Below are 20943 nucleotides of genomic sequence, written 5' to 3'. Positions count from 1 at the left end.
GGGGAGAGGTCATATTCTTTCTATGAAATGATCATTATCTATTGAGTCTGGAATGGGGAGAGGTCATATTATTTCTATGAAATGATCATTATCTATTCAGCCTGGAATGGGGAGAGGTCATTATTCTTTCTACTAAATGTTCATTATCTATTGAGTCTGAAATGGGGAGAGGTCATATTATTCTTTCTACAGAATGATCATTATCTATCAAGTCTGGAATGGGGAGAGGTCATATTATTCTTTCTACACAATGATCATTATCTATCAAGTCTGGAATGGGAAGAGGTCATTATTCTTTCTACAGAATGATCACTATCTATTGAGTCTGAAATGGGGAGAGGTCATATTATTCTTTCTGCAGAATGATCATTATCCATCAAGTCTGAAATGGGGAGAGGTCATATTATTCTTTCTGCAGCATAAGCATTATCTATTGAGTCTGAAATGGGGAGAGGTCATATTCTTTCTACAGGATGATCACTATCTATCAAGTCTGGAATGGGAAGAGGTTGTATTCTTTCTATGAAATGATCATTATCTATTGAGTCTGGAATGGGAAGAGGTCATTATTCTTTCTACTGAATGATCATTATCTATTGAGTCTGAAATGGGGATATGCCATATTATTCTTTCTACACAATGATCATTATCTATCAAGTCTGAAACGGGGAGAGGTCATATTATTCTTTCTGCAGCATGAGCATTATCTATCAAGTCTGGAATGGGGAGAGGTTATATTCTTTCTACAGAATGATCATTATCTATCAAGTCTGGACTGTGGAGAGGTCATTATTCTTTCTACAGAATGATCATTATCTATTGAGTCTGAAATGGGGAGAGGTCATATTCTTTCTACAGAATGATCATTATCTATCAAGTCTGGAATGGGGAGAGGTCATATTATTCTTTCTGCAGAATGATCATTATCTATCAAGTCTGGAATGGGAAGAGGTCATTATTCTTTCTACAGAATGATCACTATCTATCAAGTCTGAAATGGGGAGAGGTCATATTATTCTTTCTGCAGCATAAGCATTATCTATTGAGTCTGAAATGGGGAGAGGTCATATTCTTTCTACAGGATGATCACTATCTATCAAGTCTGGAATGGGGAGAGGTCATATTCTTTCTACAGAATGATCATTATCTATTGAGTCTGGAATGGGAAGAGGTCATTTTTCTTTCTATGGAATGATCATTATCTACTGAGTCTAAAATGGGGAGAGGTCATTATTCTTTCTATAGAATGATCATTATCTATTGAGTCTGAAATGGGGAGAGGTCCTATTATTCTTTCTACAGAATGATCATTATCTATTGAGTCTGGAATGGGGAGAGGTCATTATTCTTTCTACTGAATGGTCATTATCTATTGAGTCTGAAATGGGGAGAGGTCATTATTCTTTCTATAGAATGATCACTGAGTCTGAAATGGGGAGAGGTCATTATTCTTTCTATTGAATGATCATTATCTATTGAGTCTGAAATGGGGAGAGGTCATATTATTCTTTCTAGAGAATTAAAGGATACAACATAGGTATGGAAAAATATGAATAAGTTTTTTTCTGACTAGTTCTGCATGACCTTTGGGAGTGAAGTATTTGTCTGGAAAAGATGATTTCATATTTTCCCCACACAAATGCAGTAACCTTTCTATTATATACTCATTTTGTTTTTCTGCCAAAGATTTAATAATAAATGAATACACTACAAGAAACAAAGTAACTGAATTTATGCTGTATTTCAAAATAAACACAGAATCATAAATTCATCAATACACAGTAACAATATTAATATGCATCTAGTACACTCCAGCAACCTTTGAATTTTTTCGTGTACTCAACATTAGTTTTTTTTTAAATTCTCATTTTTCTCTACTTTAATTTGAAATACATCGTCTTATTTTAAATGAATGCTCACTGAAAAACTTTTGCAGTTATTCTGGAATGGATGGAATTAGTTTTTCTGTTGATCCAACTCAATTCTGCTTTTCTGCTTATGATGGCTGGATTTACTGATGAATTCAGGGCAGTAAGGAGAACATGATTCCATTTGGAAATGTAGTTGAAATTACAGTATAATTTCAGTTTGTTTAAGGTTTTCCATGACATGGGTGCTGTCATTCAGATTTGCAAAACTAAGAAAGTACATTTTGAAGAAATTCAAGATGCATAATTTTAAGTCATCCCCTTGATGAGGCTGTTAATAGGGAAATGAAAACATGTGAAAAAAATAAAAAGTTTTAACAAACATCTTTGTGACCATATATATATATATATGTATATATATATATATATATATATATATATATATATATATATATATATATATATATATATATATATATATATATATATATATATATATGGTTTTAAAAGATTCAAAATTTAATTTGTGTTTTATGCCGCCTGTGGCAGTGATCATAAGCCTAAACATTTTCCCTGTATAGTAGAAACTTTCATGGCAGAATAAAAGTGTTCTAATCACTTTGGAAAATGCAACAGTCAATCCCCTTCCATTGCTTTTAATTAAATTTAGTGCTGACTTCCTTTGATGAAAGGTGCTTTGTTTTTGTTGAAGATTGTAGTCAGCTTGCTTCGATGAAGGGTGAATCTGTTATTGAAGTCACCACTAAATGCAAACTTTTAAGGACCAAACAAATGCCAGTTTGTTATTGCAGTGGTAACATCAAATAAATGTAGTAGATGCAGTGGTAACATCAAATAAATGTAGTAGATCATTGATCCAGGCCAATTTTTTGTGTACTTTGTTTTATTTGCTTAGTTTTTTTTACAGAACAGTCTGAGTGCTTCAAAGGTAATTAGTTTTCTTTGAAGTTTCAGCAAACGATTTTTGGGGTACATTAACAAAAAAACAAACAAAAATTAAACAAAATGAAAAACCCTCACTTAGTCAATTACAGCCATTCCTGTTCTTGTCTTCGGAGGCTAATTGTTTGTAGCTGATATGGTAGAATGACTGAGTGTATCAGAGCTTACAGTACCCAGTCCAGGCTTACAGTACCCAGGCCAGGCATACAGTACCCAGGCCAGGCTTACAGTACCCAGGCCAGGCTTACAGAGCCCAGGCCAGGCTTACAGTACCCAGGCCAGGCTTACAATACCCAGGCCTGGCTTACATTACCCAGGCCAGGCTTACAGTACCCAGGCCAGGCATACAGTACCCAGGCCAGGCTTACAGTACTCAGGCCATGCTTACAGTACCCAGGCCAGGCTTACAGTACCTAGGCCAGGTGTCTGCATAATCAGATTATGATGTGAAAACTCACTGTTAAGATGCATTTGTCAATATGAGCAAATAATTTGTTTATGTAACAATAGATAGCTTTTAGTGCATTTTATATCCAAGTTTGCGACTTGATTTATAAGCATGTATAGATGGTACCTCCAGGATACTTGTAGGATATTAATATTGTGAATATTGGATAACTTTGTAGGTAGTATCGGGTTCAAACTTTTGTGGATCCTTGTATTATGTGCAATTTGTTTTACATGGAGATTATAATTATTTTCTTAGGTCTATCAATAAATACACTTGACAAAATACAGGTAAAAAGTACATTTTAATCATGGTTTCAGCTGATAATTGAATTCAAATATTTGCAAATATCATGAACAGTAGAATGTTTTCTGTACAAATATTTACAGATATCATACACAATAGAATGTTCTCTGTACAAATGAAAAGAACAAGACACAATTACATCTTTGCACTTGCTAGATATTTGATGGTACTGTTATCAAAACTTCTCTGTTGGAGTCTTAGAGTGTCAGAACTATAAATGTTGCATTTTGACCATGAGATATGCTTGTCTGAACAAAAAAATGAATATATATATATATATATATATATATATATATATATATATATATATATATATATATATCAGCCTGACCATTTCACTGTGGAAGGGGGGGAGAACATAATATTTTAAGTTTAATAATGTCTTTATAGGTAATAGAGCAGTAATGAATGTCTTTGCCCAGTTTGGATGTTAATGCTTTATCAACATAAATCAGCTGCACAAACATGAGTGTGTGCTTATTACTGTCTTTCAATCAATCTGTTTCACTGCTAAAGTCATCCTGAAGAGCAAGGTGCAGTTAATAGTAATTTAACAAGTTTAAGAAAATGAATGGAGAATACAGAAGACCAAACTAGATGTCCAATTCAGCATGTCTTCAAAATGTACTTTCTTAGTTTTTCAAATCTGAATGACAGCACCCATGTCATGGAAAACCTTAAACAAACTGAAATTATACTGTAATTTCAACTACATTTCCAAATGAAATCACGTTCTCCTTACTGCCCTGAATTGATCCGTAAATCCAGCCATCATAAGCAGAAAAGCAGAATAGAGTTGGACCAACAGAAAAACTAATTCCATCCATAATTCCATACCAAGGGGGTAATCTGGTAACTTGGGGGCGGGGGGAAGGAGGGCCAATATAGCTGTTCTCAGCTGACCAAAATCTAGGTCATGTACATGTGGCATGTAAACAACTATAAAGTCATGTGCAACTGGCAGCCATTGAACATCTCATTGAGTACATGTGTTTGACAGTTGGAAAGATCGAATGAGGACTAACATTTTTCTTTTTTACATACATACAAGTTATTTGTGCTTACTAATGTGCTGTGAATGATATATAAATTTTCTAACATGTGATCCATACTCAAATTTATGGATTTTTCATATACATGTACAGTACTTGACACGTTATGGATTCTTCTACACAACTGTGAGTTGTCAATACACACAAGTATTTCAGATTAGTTTTGTCTTCAATTAATACAAATTTCAATTGTTTATTTTCTTCAGTGTAAACCCTACTCGAGGATATCAGGTCAACTCTTACAAATTTCACATGTATGTGAAATTTTATTTTTGTATCCGTACCCCACTTATCTCTACATCCAATTAAGTTGACAATATTACCATGGTAACAGGGATATCAAAATAAATGATTAGTGCTGCATTATGAAAATGCCAACATTTTTTTTAAATTTGCACCAAAATATTGAGGTTGGTGATGTTCTGGGTGACAACTTTATTAATGCCAGCGCCATCCCTGTTTCTTCTACTGATTACTACTGTTAAACTATAAAGACCAAGTTCTACTGGCACATTATATGATGGCAGATCTGGGTCTGTGCTGTTTGCAGTTGGAATCCCATCTTATACGTGAGTATATGAGGCAATTAATTATAAAATGTTTAATAATATTAATTAATATAATCAACAGTTTTATTCATTAAAGTGGTAGAAATGATTCAGTCATATTCCCAGGAAAATTTCAAAGAATTTTGCTTACATCCAAACTCCTTGAGACTGATTTTTCACATAAAAATATTAATTATTACGTTAAACTTGTTCCTTTATTTTTAAATTTGTTGTAACTTTAATGACATATATGCAAGATATATATCAAATTTATTTACAATGCCTTGTACATGTTTCTGCAAAAAGTTGCAGTTTGTGTCAAGTTTAATTAATTTCTATGCATTATTTCAATCGAATCAGCACTACACTCACCTGTCCACTGCAGCAAAGAACGGACCAATCACTTGTGAGCAGTGAATGCTGATAAGATATAATTAACTATGCAAGCCCTAGACAATTAGACAACTAACTGTATTAAACTTGAATAATATGGTATCTTTGAAGATTAGTATCTAGTGTGTGTGTGTGTGTGTGTGTGTGTGTGTGTGTTTGATTTAGATTCTTAACGTAGCTTTAATAATTTTCAGTCACTTGGCTATGATGTCTGCAGTGTGGCAGTTTATAGTGATGTCTAACAATGAAGCACGATGCCACAGACATGAAGGATCATGTCCCACCCAATCACATTATCTTGACACCAGGCCAACTAGTTTTAACACTAACCTCATAATGTTGAGTGCCAAGCTAGGCAGCTGCTAGTACCACTTTTTACAAGTCTTTGGTATGACTTGGTCAGGGTTCAAACTCATGACCTACCACATCCAAGGTGTACATTTTAACCCCTTAAGCTACCGGAAGTATCTAAAAGAATTATAGACTAAGTTTTATGAAATTTGCATTGGTTAAACTCAATGCAACCATCATTGGTATGCTTGAGAATTTCATTCAGAATTCTAACACAAAATAAAAGGAAAATAGCTATGATGGAGAATGAGTTAAAATGGTAGGGGTAATGATTAGAGCTAGAAAATTTTTATATCACTGCTAATGAATCAGAGAGTGAAAATCTCACCAAAATTTATAAAATGTCCATAAATATTTTGTCCTACTTCAAAATCTTATATGTCTGAAATACATTATATGTGTGATACAGGGACCCACAGGGGTCACCCAACTATATATGGTTGTAGAGTGTGTTTAGATGCTAGGTAAGGTGGCTCAAGTGTTGTTGTTGTTGTAGGGTTTAAGGCCATTTTTCAGCACACGATAGGCTATACATGGAGTCAGTATTAATGGTGGAGGAAGAACCCGGGAAAACCCCGGAAAGAACCACTGACCCTCGAGAAGCTACTGGCAAGCTTTCTCACATACCCACACTGGCCGAATCTAAGACTCAAACCTACGCAGAGTGAAATCTCACCAAAATGTATACAATGTCCATAAATATTTTGTCCTACTTCAAAATCTTATATGTCTGAAATATATGTGTGATACAGTGATCCACAGGAGTCACCCATCTATATATGGTTGTAGAGTATGTTTAGATGCTAGGTAAGGTGGCTAAAGTGTAATACAGTTATTGACATGCAGGAGTCAAACATCTGTATCTGGTTGCAAATTATCGTTTGATACTGTGTAAGATGGCTATTATGTAATACTGTGACCCACAGAAGTCAACCATCTGTATATGATTGCAAGTTATTGTTTGATGCTGGGTAAGGAGGCAACATCTAATTTTACTTGTATACATATACAAACCCAGTGGCATACAAATGAGTAAATGGCACCTGGGGCTACGATGATGGCCACACCAACAACTCACTGCAATTTAATTTTTTATCAGCTGTTTTGGGGCCCAAAGACCTTTGGCACCTGAAGCAACTGCCTTTCCCCATACCCCACTCCCCATTAGTACTCAACTGTACATACCCAACTTTAGTTTATAGATTTTTGTCCATATTTCTCATTTGTGACCTACATTGTATTCTTTAACTTTTCATACCCTTTAATTTTCCAAATATGATACATAAAAGTTATAATTACTTATTTTTGTGTCCGCAATTGTTTTGCAGTGAAAACTATATTTTTTTAAAAATCTAATCTTGAAATTTTAGGAACCCAAAAAGTGTTGTTTTGTTTAAACAATGATTATATGGCACATAAATAAAATTTTTTTAAAAAATGCACAAAATTCTCCACACAATACAGACTTTGTCAACCATATACTGAAATGCTTCTCCTGCTTTGTTAGCCTACATGGAATATTAAGCAGAATGATTGCAAATGCGAAAATGGGGGTAGGGATGACAGGAACAATATAGAGAACATAGATTAAACATTATTGTGTAATATACAATGTTATTAAGAAAAGGTTTATGAAATTTATAGGTTATATTAAATGCCATCTCCTCCCACCATGTGCCCCATCCCTAACTGTGTCATTATTTTACCTGTGCAGGGGATGAAAACTGGATCCGACACAAATCCTGGAGTTGCTTCCATCAATTTTCCTGAAGCTGTATCCACTCTTTTAATATCCAAGCGGAATATAAAGAATGTATCTGCAGTCAGATTGGTCAAATGAACTTCATATTCGGAAGCAGATGCATTATACTCAAGGAAAACACTGGACTGCCATGAAACTGTGTTGTCATTTAATTTGAACCAAAGTCTGTAATTAATACAAAGTAGATAATATACTGCAATGATCAATTTTTTCTTTATGCTATTAAATTTAACTAATTTAAAAAAAAAAAATGAGATAAACTAACTGCAGCAATTTCATGACTGAATTATGATTACTATATGGCTTGCATAAATTCAATGGCCTCTATAACACCAAGAATTAATAATAATAATAATAATAATAATAATAATGAGGACTTTGTATAGCGCCTAATCTTTAGATGCTCTAAGCGCTTTACAACATTAGACAACACCTATAAGATAAAAAACACATAATGATATGATTACAAAAACAAACACCATGAAATTAGAAAACACTAAAAAACAGGCTGAGAATATTTAAGGTAGGAAACATTATTAGGTCTTTAAGTTTGTTCTTGCAGTCAAAATAAGTGAATTTTGAGAGCCCTCTTGAATGTGATCACTGTGTCTTTGTGTCTAAGTTCAGTGGGCAATTCATTCCACAATGCTGGGCCCTGTATGCAAAAGAATGCTGTCCATATGACTTTGTTTTCATACTTGGAATAATGAGTATACGATTGTTAGAAGAGGAGCTAAGTATCTTGCTGGTGTGTACAAATGGGTGAGGTCGGATAGGTATGTTGGACTAGAGTCCAACAGTGAAACGTAGCACAGAGAACAAATTTTGTGTTTGATTCTGGATCGAATGGATAGCCAGTGTAGGGTACAGAGCAGCAGGGAGGTGTGCTCTGATCATGGTACTCTAAGTATGATCCAATCAGCTGTGTTTTGAACTTTTTGAAGTTTCTGGAGTAGATATTGAGATGAACCAGACAGAATTGAGTTACAATAGTCCAGTCTTGAAAGTACTAATGAACACACAAGTGTTTTAGTGGCATCAACTGAAAGATATTTGCGAATTGAGCTGATGCGTCTCAGCTCAAGATATGCAGCCTTGCATATGTTCATGACATGTTGGTGCAATGTGAGAGTACTGTCCAGAGTAACACCTAAGTTTCATACTGATTGTGTGAATTTAATGTTGGTGTTGCTGATATTTATTGTTTGAGATAAAGGATGTGAATGAGAAGTCTTTGTGTTGTGATCAGAATGGCCTCAGTTTTATTATCATTCATCTGCAGCTTGTTACATGTCATCCATGACTTCACATCAGAAATGCACCTCTCTACGCCTCGGATGGTAGCATCAACTTCAGCTGGGTGGCTCGATTTGTATATTTGGGTGTCATCAGCATACAATTGGTGAGACACTGGATGATGAGCTATCACACTTGAGAGTGCCTGAGTGTACAGAATGAAGAGAACAGGTCCAAGAACAGACCCCTGTGGAACACCACAACATAGATCAACTGGGCTGGAGTGTGGTGTATTCCATTTGCAGATACAATTTGTGTCCTGTTGACCAAGTAGGACTTGAACCATAGTAAGGCTGTATCATGAATGCCAAATACATGCTGGAGACGGTGAAGTAATATATCATGATCTATTGTGTCAAATGCTGCAGACAAATAAGGAGGGTGAGAACTGTAATCTTTCCACTATCCAGTGCAGAGAGAATGTCATTAACAACATTTAGAAGGGTAGTTTCAGTACTGTGGCAAGAGTGATGTAGATTGTACATTGCTAAAAAGACTGTTTGAATTTAGATGAGATAAAAGCTGGGATAAAACAACCTTTTCTAAGATTTTTTAAATGAATGGGAGATTAGAAACTGGGCAGTAGTTCTTTAAATCATTATGGTCTAGTGTTGGTTTCTTCAGCAGAGGCTTTACAATGGCAGTTTTGAAAAATGATGGGAATTCCCCTGATGAGAGAGAGGTATTAATAACATCAGTTAGTGAAGGCAATACTGGATCTAAGCACTCAAGCAGCAGTAACGTTGGAATTGAATCAAGTTTACATGACTTTGGTGCACTCTTCATCAGGATTGTAGGTTCAAATGCTGCTAATGGTTGCCGCTCAAATTCTGTATCCCAACTGTATGGTGACGATGAGTAAATTGAAATTGTGGTGTCAAGCTTATCTCTAATGGTTTGTACTTTGTCATGGAAGAAATTTGAAAACATGTCCGGAAGATCAACTGGAGAGAAGGTAGTTGGAAGTGGTGTAGATTTGTTCCATGACATTAGATTGTTAGTAATCTCAAAGAACTCTTTGCAACTGGAACTTTCCATGATCTTAGTAGTATAGTGGGCTGATTTCGCTGCTTGGACTATATTTGTGACATTCTTCTTAGTGGCTTCATATATTTGTAACTCTATAACATCAGGAATTCAAGCATCTCTATAAAAGGATTATTAATGTAATTTAAATTTTAATAATAATTTTTCACAACATACTGTAACTGTCTCTGCATGCTTCATTTCCTCTTAATCTCTATTACACCTCTTCTTCTAAAATGCCTACACATGTACTCATTTTCCTCCCATGCATTTTAATTCCATGAATACAAATCTCTCACATTTTATGAAAACAAAGTGTCTGCTAAAACTTATAACTCAGCCTTATATTTGAGGATTTGAGGTTGTTAGCCTTATATTTGAGAATCTGAGGTTGTTAGCCTTATATTTGAGAATCTGAGGTTGTTAGCCTTATACTTGAGGATCTGAGGTTGTTAGCCTTATATTTGAGAATATGAGGTTGTTAGCCTTATATTTGAGGATCTGAGGTTGTTAGTGGTGAATTTTAATGCTGCATACTAAGCATTGCTTGAACTAGTGCAAATGATCTTTGATCTACAACAAATATTATTATACCCAACTTTAACTATAACGGGGACAATTACTATTGTGATACCCAACTTCTACAACAGGGGACAATTACTATTGTGATACCCAACTTCTACAACAGGGGACAATTACTACTGTGATACCCAACTTGAACTACAACAGAGGACAATTACTATTGTGATACCCAACTTTAACTACAACAGGTGACAATTACTATTGTGATACCCAACTTTAACTACAACAGGGGACAATTACTATTGTGATACCCAACTTTAACTACAACAGGGGACAGTTACTATTGTGATACCCAAATTCTACAACAGGGGACTAATACCACTGTTATACCTAACTTCTACAGCAGGGGACAATTACTATTAATATACCCAACTACTACAACTAGGGACAATTACTATTAATATACCTGACTACAACACAGGGGATTATAACTACTATTAATACGCCCAACTACTACAACAGGGGACAAATACTATTAATATACACAACTGATACAACAGGAGACACATACTATTAATATACACAACTACTACAACAAGTGACAATAACTACTATTAATATGCCCAACTACTACAACAGGGGACAATTACTATTAATATACCTGGCTACAACACAGGGGATTATAAGTACTATTAATATGCCCAACTACTACAACAGGGGACAATTACTATTAATTTACCCAACTACTACAACTAGGGACAATTACCATGTATATGCACATCTACCTCAACAGGGGACAATTACTATTAATAAATCCACATGGTACAATAAGGGACACATACTAATGTGATACAAAACTACTAAAACAGGGGACAATTACTATTGTGATACCCAACTACAACAACAGGGTACAGTTACTATTAATATGCCCAACTACTACAACAGGGAACTAATTCCACTGTTATACCCAACTTTTACAACTGGGGATAGTTACTATTAATACACATATACCCAACTACTAAAACAGGGAATAATTACTTTCCACATACCAAACTACGGCAACAGGGCGATATAACTGCTATTAATATACCCAACTACTATAACATGGGACAATTACTATTAATATACCTAACTACTACAACAGGGGACTATAACTACTACTAATATACCCTACTAATACAACAGGGGACAATTACTATTAATATACCCTACTAATACAACAGGGGACAATTACTATTAATATACCCTACTAATACAACAGGGGACAATTACTACTAATATACCCTATTAATACAACAGGGGACAATTACTATTAATATACCCTACGAATACAACTGGGGACAATTACTATTAATACACCCTATTAATACAACAGGGGACAATTACTATTAATATACCCTACTACTACAAGAGAGAACAATAACTATTAATATACCCAACTACTACAAGAGGGAACAATAACTATTATTATACCAAGTACAACAAAAGGGAACAATAACTACTAATATACCCAACTACTACAACAGGGGACTATAACTACTACTAATATACCCTACTAATACAACAGGGGACAATTACTATTAATATACCCTACTAATACAACAGGGGACAATTACTATTAATATACCCTACTAATACAACAGGGGACAATTAATATTAATATGCCCTACTACTACAACAGGGGACAATTAATATTAATATACCCTACTACTACAAGAGAGAACAATAACTATTATTATACCAAGTACTACAAAAGGGAACAATAACTACTAATATACCCTACTACTACAACAGGGGACTATAACTACTACTAATATACCCTACTAATACAACAGGGGACAATTACTATTAATATACCCTACTACTACAAAAGAGAACAATAACTATTAATATACCCAACTACTACAACAGGTGACAATTACTATTAATATACCAAATTACTATATCAGGGGACTAATATTGCTTATACACAACTACTATAACAAGGGACAATTACTATTAATATACCCATCTACTTCAATATGGGACAATTACCATTAACACACCCACTAGCTTATACAGGGGACTAATACTACTGTGATATCAAACTACTACAACAGGGGACAATTCTTGGAATCTCATTTTTATTATTTATAAGATAATTTGAATAATATATCCAATAGCATCATATAATGTTATTATCTCATTCAAATATTGCATAACAAGGGAAGTACATTAAAAAAGCAATACCAATGTATTATAAGAACAATTAGTATCAATGTACCATAACAACAACCAATACCAATGTACCATAACAACAACCTATACCAAAGTACCATAACAACAAATAAGAAAGTACCATAAAAAACAAAAACAAAGAACCATAACAACAAACAATACCAATGTAACATAACAACAATCAATACCAATGTACCATAACAACAACCTCAACCAATGTATCATAACACCAACCAATACCAACAGTTTTCATACAAGATGTTACCTAAAGGGCCACACGTCTATATCTGTATATCCTTCTTGTCTGATACAGTCTGTCAGGCAGTTAGGCCCATTTAAAGGCCCTGCTTAAGGCCTAGTATTAAGGACTGTAGAAATGGCATGATATCAACTATTTTCAATGCATTACCTACTTTTTTATCTTAGCTTATTCTTACACATAGCGTCCAATAGGTCCTGTTCCAATATCAAAGTTCTCTTTCCACTGAGGCCACTTAACTGTGACATTTCTGCACGATACATTAGAGACTTGGGGTGGGTTAACCATCTTCGGTAGCACTGGAAAATATCAACAGAATTTATTCATTTTAAATGAAAATACATAGTGTTATTTGTGTAACTCCAGCATGAAATGCAAATAAAAACATTAATTTAAAAGAAACCTTACAAAATATTCACAATGAATGACAAATCACATTATAATGAAAAGGAAAGTGAAAATGATGACCTGAAGTTAGACTGCCATAGATTGCTAACTACTTACTATGCAATGATACAATGATGACTTTATCCAATTTGAATGCCTGAAACTGTAACACCTATAAATGTAGTTAGAAAAGGAATGTAAAGTGTAGCAATGGGATCTATGATATGACTGACATGAATAGTAGATCTATTTTTTCTCATATGTATATGAATTATGTATACTTCTGTAAAGTTACAGCTACACTAATAAATGAGTCGTTCTAACAATAACCATTTCAGCTGTATCAAACTCAAGACTTTTTAAAATTGTTCTACTAGTAAACTATTTGATGCCAGGATTTCATTGCAAGTAACTGTTCTCATCTCTATCAAGATTGTTATATGCCAATTCAGGAATTGTATGTTAACTGCAAACGCTGAAACTTGCTTCTTCCACAATAAAGCGTACCTGTGAAACAAAGCATTTTAGGTTTTACTTCACCAAGTACATGTATTCATTTTGTTTGGTTGTCTTGCTATCGTTAATCACATTTGTGAATGACAGGCCATTTTGTTTGGCTGTCTTGCTATCCTTAATCACAACTGTGAATGATAGGCCATTTTGTTTTGTTGTCTTGCTATCCTTAATCACATTTGTGAATGATAAGCCATTTTGTTTGGTTGTCTTGCTATCCTTAATCACATTTGTGAATGATAGGCCATTTTGCTTGGTTGTCTTGCTATCCTTAATCACATCTGTGAATGATAGGCCATTTTGTTTGGTTGTCTTGCTACCCTTAATCACATTTGTGAATGATAGGCCATTTTGTTTGGTTGTCTTGCTACCCTTAATCACATTTGTGAATGACAGGCTAATTTATGGTAGCTTAATTATATTATGTATACAATAAAATTTATAACAGTATTCAATTGATCAAATGAAATGAGTTGACCTGACCCACAACCGGGGCTGCTACCCTTTACACAAGTAGTATTTAGATAAGATAAGAAGATAAGAATTCGTTATTTCAGAATACATAGTCAAAACATCTAAATTAAAATATAGATTGTATACAGATACATCTATACAATTAACTATGCCATGCATTGTTGAGAATGAAATTAAATGGCACATTTAAAGAGTAATTTGTTCCATCTACTAATAACATAAGAATTTAAATGAATGTCATAGTTCCAAAGAGATTTCAATATACAGTTCTTACTACTAGATATTCATGTCATCATTGAAAATACATACTTTCTCAATACTTCATCAAAACTGAATACATTATAATTTACAAACATGTTGGAGGTACCGTTCCATCTAGGAAGACCTAATAGAAAATGAAGACTATTATTATAACCAATAACTAGTTTTCTTTTCATACATTCACTAAAGCTTGTCCACAGAGAAGCACAATACACAGTGCAGCAATAAAATTTTAATAATCTAATTTTGATATTCAATGAACAATTCTTAAATTTTCATAGAAGCATGTTTGATTGAGTACACAAAAATCGGTAATGTCTCATCATATCTTCATTATCTGACCGGAGCCCCAAGTGGCTGAGTGGTCTAAAGTGCTCTCCATTACGGATCACTGCAATCTCACCTCTGGCTTTGTGGGTTTGAGTCTCAGATTTGGCCAATGTGGGTATGTGAGAAAGCTTGCCAGTAGCTTCTCATGGGTCAGTGGTTCTTTCCAAGGTCTTCCCAGGTTCTTCCTCCACGTTTAATACTGGCCGCCATGTATAGCCTATCATGTGCTGAAAAATGGCGTTAAACCCAACAACAACATTATCTGACCAATTGGATTTCAAAATATAACCGAAATATGTATAACTGTTGACGTACATAAGAGCATAGCCATCAAGATGTACAGAGGGAGGAGATGGTAATTTGAAAGAAGTTCGGGCTGAAAGACCACGCATACTGATTTTTTTGTATTATAGATGATATCACTCTCAAATGCGTATTGTTGATATATCTTCAATAATGCCTTTCAATTTTTTTTTTATTCCACCCCCTCTATTTGATACAAAAGACATAATTAATGTGATAATATAAAGCAGGTCTGTATTTAATTCAGTGCAACAATAAAATAAGTACTTCAACCAGTCAGATATGAAAACATGGTTGGTACTTAATTAAATTCTCATGGAAATGTTTGTGGGTATAGCTGTTATGGTAGAAATATTTAATGCTTCAATACATGAGGTCACATTGCATTTATGATGATTACACTTAACATGCTGCCTCCAGTAGACATTTGAGACATTTTCCTTAACTGAAATTTTGTTGAATACTGTTATTTACAGTATACATAGAATGTTGTTTTGAAATAAAAATTTAACATCAAAACTCCTGAAATAACACATAATATACAATTATATAGCTGCAAAAGTGTCCCAAGCTCAGAACCTGTGGTGTGTATCAAAGTTCTAATTCTATTTTCACATTTATAGATCAATTATATTTCAAAGTTTCAGGTCTCTGGAATGGTATGGGAACTAATGCACAACATCCTGTATATATGCATGTCTTGACAGCAGTATAATTTAATCCCAGCCCTTGTTAAAGAAATTGGATTTTTTTGTTTATTACATATTGGAATGCAATTCTTTATACTGCAGGATTTCTAGAGCATGGTGCAAAGTCTGCATAGTATTTATGGTATGACATTACAATATAACTACCATAAAACCAATAACTCCTAAGTTATGAAATGATGGTCCACTAAATCCCACGAACACATAACCCTGCAGAACACAGTCAATTTATTGGGTAACAATAATTTTCTTCCATACATAATACTCGTGAAACAATATTGGTGAGATAAAAGAAATAACTCACATATCTGACAAGAAGGTCCACCCCATCCTACAGCACAATTCCGTGAGGAGCAGATTCCATTGATAGCACTACAAGTATCCCCAGGTGGACAATGGCAGGTGTTTTCACAATTGGATCCAAAAGTCATATTGTCACAAGCTGAAGCGAGGTGAAGTCATGTCAGTTATTTGGTATGAGATATCTATGAATAGTGTATGATGTTATATAACTGAAAATCCTTTATGTTCCTTTTAAAGAGAATGGTGTCTTATAGCATAACAAAATAAATAGGTCATTTAGTACTATGGTAATACTACCTCCCTTAACATGCAGACATGGTAAATAAAACAAAACTACATGAATGAAATAATGTAAAATTTTGATAATTATGTACATAATTGCTATTAAGGATGATCTTCTTCCAGTATCAAAACAAACCGCTGAGCAAACTGAGCAAATCTAGTATTTTAAAACCCGGTTGTGAAAAAGTAAACAATGATAATCTTATTAAATGGATATATCACATATATAGAAACAAAAAACAAGCCAGAGATGATGATTTAGAATACAGAAGTCTTGCTGAAGAAATACTAAGACTTTATAGAGAGAAATTAAAACAAATAGAACAATGGCAAGAATCTTCATGTCAACTTCCTCCACCTCTGCAACAGATAGAACAACAACAATCTTCTTCACCACAGCAAAAGTTGATGTCGGAACTTAAAAGGTCTGAAGAGCTACTTAAGAAAGCAGAATAAGAAAGATCTCCCTTAAGACTATTTAAGAAAAGCGTGGAAACAAAAACTGAGGAAGAAGGAGCAACCGGTAGTGGTTTGGGAAGTAGTCTTGCTTGTCCTAACAATATTCTCAATGACGTGCAATGGTTAGAAGTTCTCATAGGAGGAGTGTGTGCTGGTAATAATTCTCTGGAAATAATTAATGAAGCAGCAGATATTTGTCAGCATTTATTTACAGGTGGTATCACAGATATTGGCATTTACCGAGAACTTATTGATGAACTCGTTGATGATTACAGTGATTAGATAAATGGTAAGTAAAATAAGATGATCATACACAATAGTCAACATGGACCTGTAATGATCAGAGCAGTAAACTCTCAATTACCAATCTACAGAGCGATTTACGGAGATGGGCTTGGTGATGTTGTTCATGGATTATTCAGGAGGTTAGCTCCAAAAGTAGTGCCTGTTGCAAAACAATTATCAATGAAAGCTATTGTTGTTCGTGAAAAAACTCCTGGTGCAATTATCAACATTGCTGGTAAGGCATTCTCGGCAATCAAGAAAGACTAGCACAATTAATACAATGAAAATCACAGCCAGTAAAATTACCAAGCACTGAAGTTATGCCTGCAAATGTCAGTAAAATAATAAATCAAGCTGCAAATCAGAAACTGGCAGCACTAGCAGATCAAGGACTTGGTGAAGCAGGGTATAATATTTCAAGTTTAATATCAGGAAGCGAAATTTCCCAAAGAAGCTAATCATGAGTTAGATGAAAATAATTATAATAAAAATGTTTAAGCACATGCCCGACACAGCATTTGACAAGGACGCACCTGCCCTAAAAGACGAAAGTGTATGTGATTATCAGTTGTATTCTTATAATGCACATGTACCCAACGAACGAGGAAGATTTGAATTACAAGTCCATGATACAAGCAGATACTTTTTGCCCACCAAGGCTTTTATTGAGGTAGAAGGTGAAATTATAAGAACAGATCATACTGTATATGCAAATGATGTATGAGTCGGCTTTGTCAACAATGGCATCATAGTGCTGTTTGAGAGCGCTAGTTATTTGATTGATGGAGACAACATTGAAATGATTCAGCAAAATGTTGGCGTTGCTACAACAATAATAGGACTAGCAAGATACTCTGAGGATTATACAAAATCAGCAGGCCCCACAAAGATGTTTGCGAAGGATAATTCTGATCACCCAGACAGCAGACCGTATGATTTAAGACAGCCAAGAAACTTCGCTAACAGTGCTGATACTGATGTGTGGCTGGTGGTTTGTGGTAGTAATCCAGAATTTAACCTAGGATTTTCAACACATCAATCAATGTTGGAGGGAGATCATAGAAATTTTTCATGTGCAATTCCACTGTCCCATATCTTTGGATTTTGCAGAAATGTTAGAAAAGTCATCTTTGGTGCTAAACACACAGTTGTTCTTGTGAGAAGGGATACCGATGACGGCATGCACTGGAGACCTGCTGGTGATGCTGGTAAAGTAGTACCGTCAAAACTTTCAATGTGGATGCCGGTAATGACTCCACTGTTTGCTGAAGAACAGTGACTATTTTCTTTTATGAGCACAGGTGGTAAGTCTCTGTTGTCCTGGTTAACAACAACCATGGATAGTATACAATCTAACATCGACGGGGAATTTACATGGCATATAGCATCACAGAAAAATGTTTATGCACCACGACATATATTTGTTGCTTTTCAGAATTATGATCGATTAAACTCACAAACTTGCTCCTATATAATATTTGACTGACTTGGTATTACTGAGGTTTCTTTGCTGATAAACGGACAACAAGAACCAACAGTAAACATTAAACTGGATTTTGCTCAAAATCATATAGCACGTGCATGCCATCGGTTAATGATGTTATGGGACGTGATCAAAACATAGATACTGGATTACAAATCTCACAGCATGATTTTAGAAATCTGTATCCGATTAATTACTTTTCAGTGGAGCATCTTGATTTATCCAAACAGTCTGTCATTGATATACACTTCAACGCCAGAACAAATACAGGTGGTGTTAATTACAGAGTAATCACGGTTATACTTAGTGACAGAGCAATGTTACTTGAAGGTGGAAGTGGTCGAATGAGAGTCGTTAATGCACCAGTGGAAAATCTTTATTCCACGTTATTTAGAAACATGAGAATTTTATAAAAATGTCATATCATCATGCTAGTGTCAGTCTGACTCCTGGTCAGATCAAGAAATTACAATCTGCATCAGCCAAAAAATGTGGGACCACAATAACGCTAAAGCAAAATCAAATCACAGGCGGTGAAAATAAACTATCACTGACAGCGCACCAACTTAAACATCTCAATGATGCTAAACAATCCAAGACTGGAATAAGATTTAAACTTCCTGCTGGTGCTATCAACAACTTGGTTAAAACGGGAGGAATATTCCCACTTCTCACAGCAATATCAGCGTTGATAGCTGCTGCTGCTCCAGCTGTTGCAAAAGCTGCTGCGCCAGGTGCTGTTGGAACCACTGCTGGAATGGCATTAAAAAAAACAACGGGAAAGGGATTAAGACTTCCGGGAACTTATCTAGGAAAAGGTCTAACACTTCCAGGAACTTATCTACATTTTACACCAATGTCAAATTTTGATTTAATCGATGCAGCTCCAAATAAAAAACTTCAGAGGGTTTTTTATGCGAGATCAATTACCACTACAACCAAACTACACTGAGACAGGTATTATTAACCACTGGACCTGGAACTCACTGCGTATTGTGCGTGATTGACCCTCGTGGGATTATTTGTTTTGACTCATATGGGTTAGCTCCACCACAGGAATTTATCAAGTATGTCAAACAGTCAGGGATCCCAGTTTTATACTCAACGTTACCAACACAAAAATTAACTGATCCACCAATATGCAACCGTGAAGCAATTGCTGTACTTGACGCTATATCAAAATCATCATTACCGCCTCACAAAGCTGTGCACGATTATACAAGTCAGCATTGGAAATCCACGATTGGAAAAAACGAAGAAGAATAATCATGTAGTGATATTAGTATAAAAAAATCTGACATAGATTTATCAAAGTACATGACAAAAGACAATCTTAATGATCTCATGAGCCTGGCTGGAGTTGACCGAGATGAGGTTGTTGTTTTTCAGGACAGATGTGGCAGGCTAAAACCCAGCAACATCAAATGGAATGATATAGTTCGACGAGTACTCAGTGCAGTCATGGATAACATCCCTGTGTTTACTGACAGCTGTAGAATCAGAGACTCATCATTTACAACCATCAGAAATGAAATCGCTGATCGTTTAAAGAATACCGGTGACATACTGACAGGCATGAACGGAAACAAAATAGTAATGCTTGGAGACCCAACATCTGATGAAGATGTGGCAACAAACAAAAATATGTGCACCATATATAATAAATTATCCACATTATGGGCCGAGTATGACGTTCATGTATGTTCACGAATCTTCGTAGAAATTTTAGAAAAATTAATGAAACTGCAGAGGAATTCTTTGGCACTCCGCTCACTGCTGACATGAAACTCTCTGATATCAAGATGAACATTGATACTATTAAGAAAACACTCGAAGACATCGTAAGTGGAATTCCTGATATCGTTAACAAAATTAGTCTGATTAAATTTCCTCACAAACAGATCACCAACGTAGTATACACAGTGTCATCCGGGATCACAACATGGTCGCAGCAAAATAATACTATCAAACACACTGCAACAGTTAATGGTGTATGCAGGCTGTCTGTGTTCAGTGCTGCAAAATTTAGTATATACACTACATATCCTTGGCGGCATTCAACTGATAATTTTTCCGGGGTTGTGTCTGTTGTCTTAAATAGCAGAACCGAAGAGACATTTATACTGGAAGCAACTGATAAGAAAT

The 20943-nt window shown here is 34.9% G+C and overlaps 1 protein-coding gene across 2 annotated transcripts in view; it reads right to left on the bottom strand.

Annotated features, from left to right (window-relative positions):
- Positions 1-20943, bottom strand: part of LOC149779155 (receptor-type tyrosine-protein phosphatase kappa-like) — a 108981-nt gene that overhangs the window by 39252 nt on the left and 48786 nt on the right. For both annotated transcript variants that reach the window (XM_089939718.1, XM_089939719.1), the window contains 3 exons: positions 16291-16428; positions 13190-13310; positions 7636-7856 (listed from right to left, as the gene is read on the bottom strand). In XM_089939718.1, coding sequence (XP_089795844.1) covers positions 7636-7856; positions 13190-13310; positions 16291-16428 — 480 coding nt within the window. The remainder of the gene's footprint in view (positions 1-7635; positions 7857-13189; positions 13311-16290; positions 16429-20943) is intronic.

Source organism: Sinohyriopsis cumingii, chromosome 17, assembly GCF_028554795.1.
Source record: "Sinohyriopsis cumingii isolate HCF-2022 chromosome 17, ASM2855479v2, whole genome shotgun sequence".
NCBI lineage: Eukaryota > Metazoa > Mollusca > Bivalvia > Unionida > Unionidae > Sinohyriopsis > Sinohyriopsis cumingii.
The sequence above is the reverse complement of the archived record's forward strand: the minus strand, read 5'-3'. Positions and strand labels throughout refer to the sequence as shown.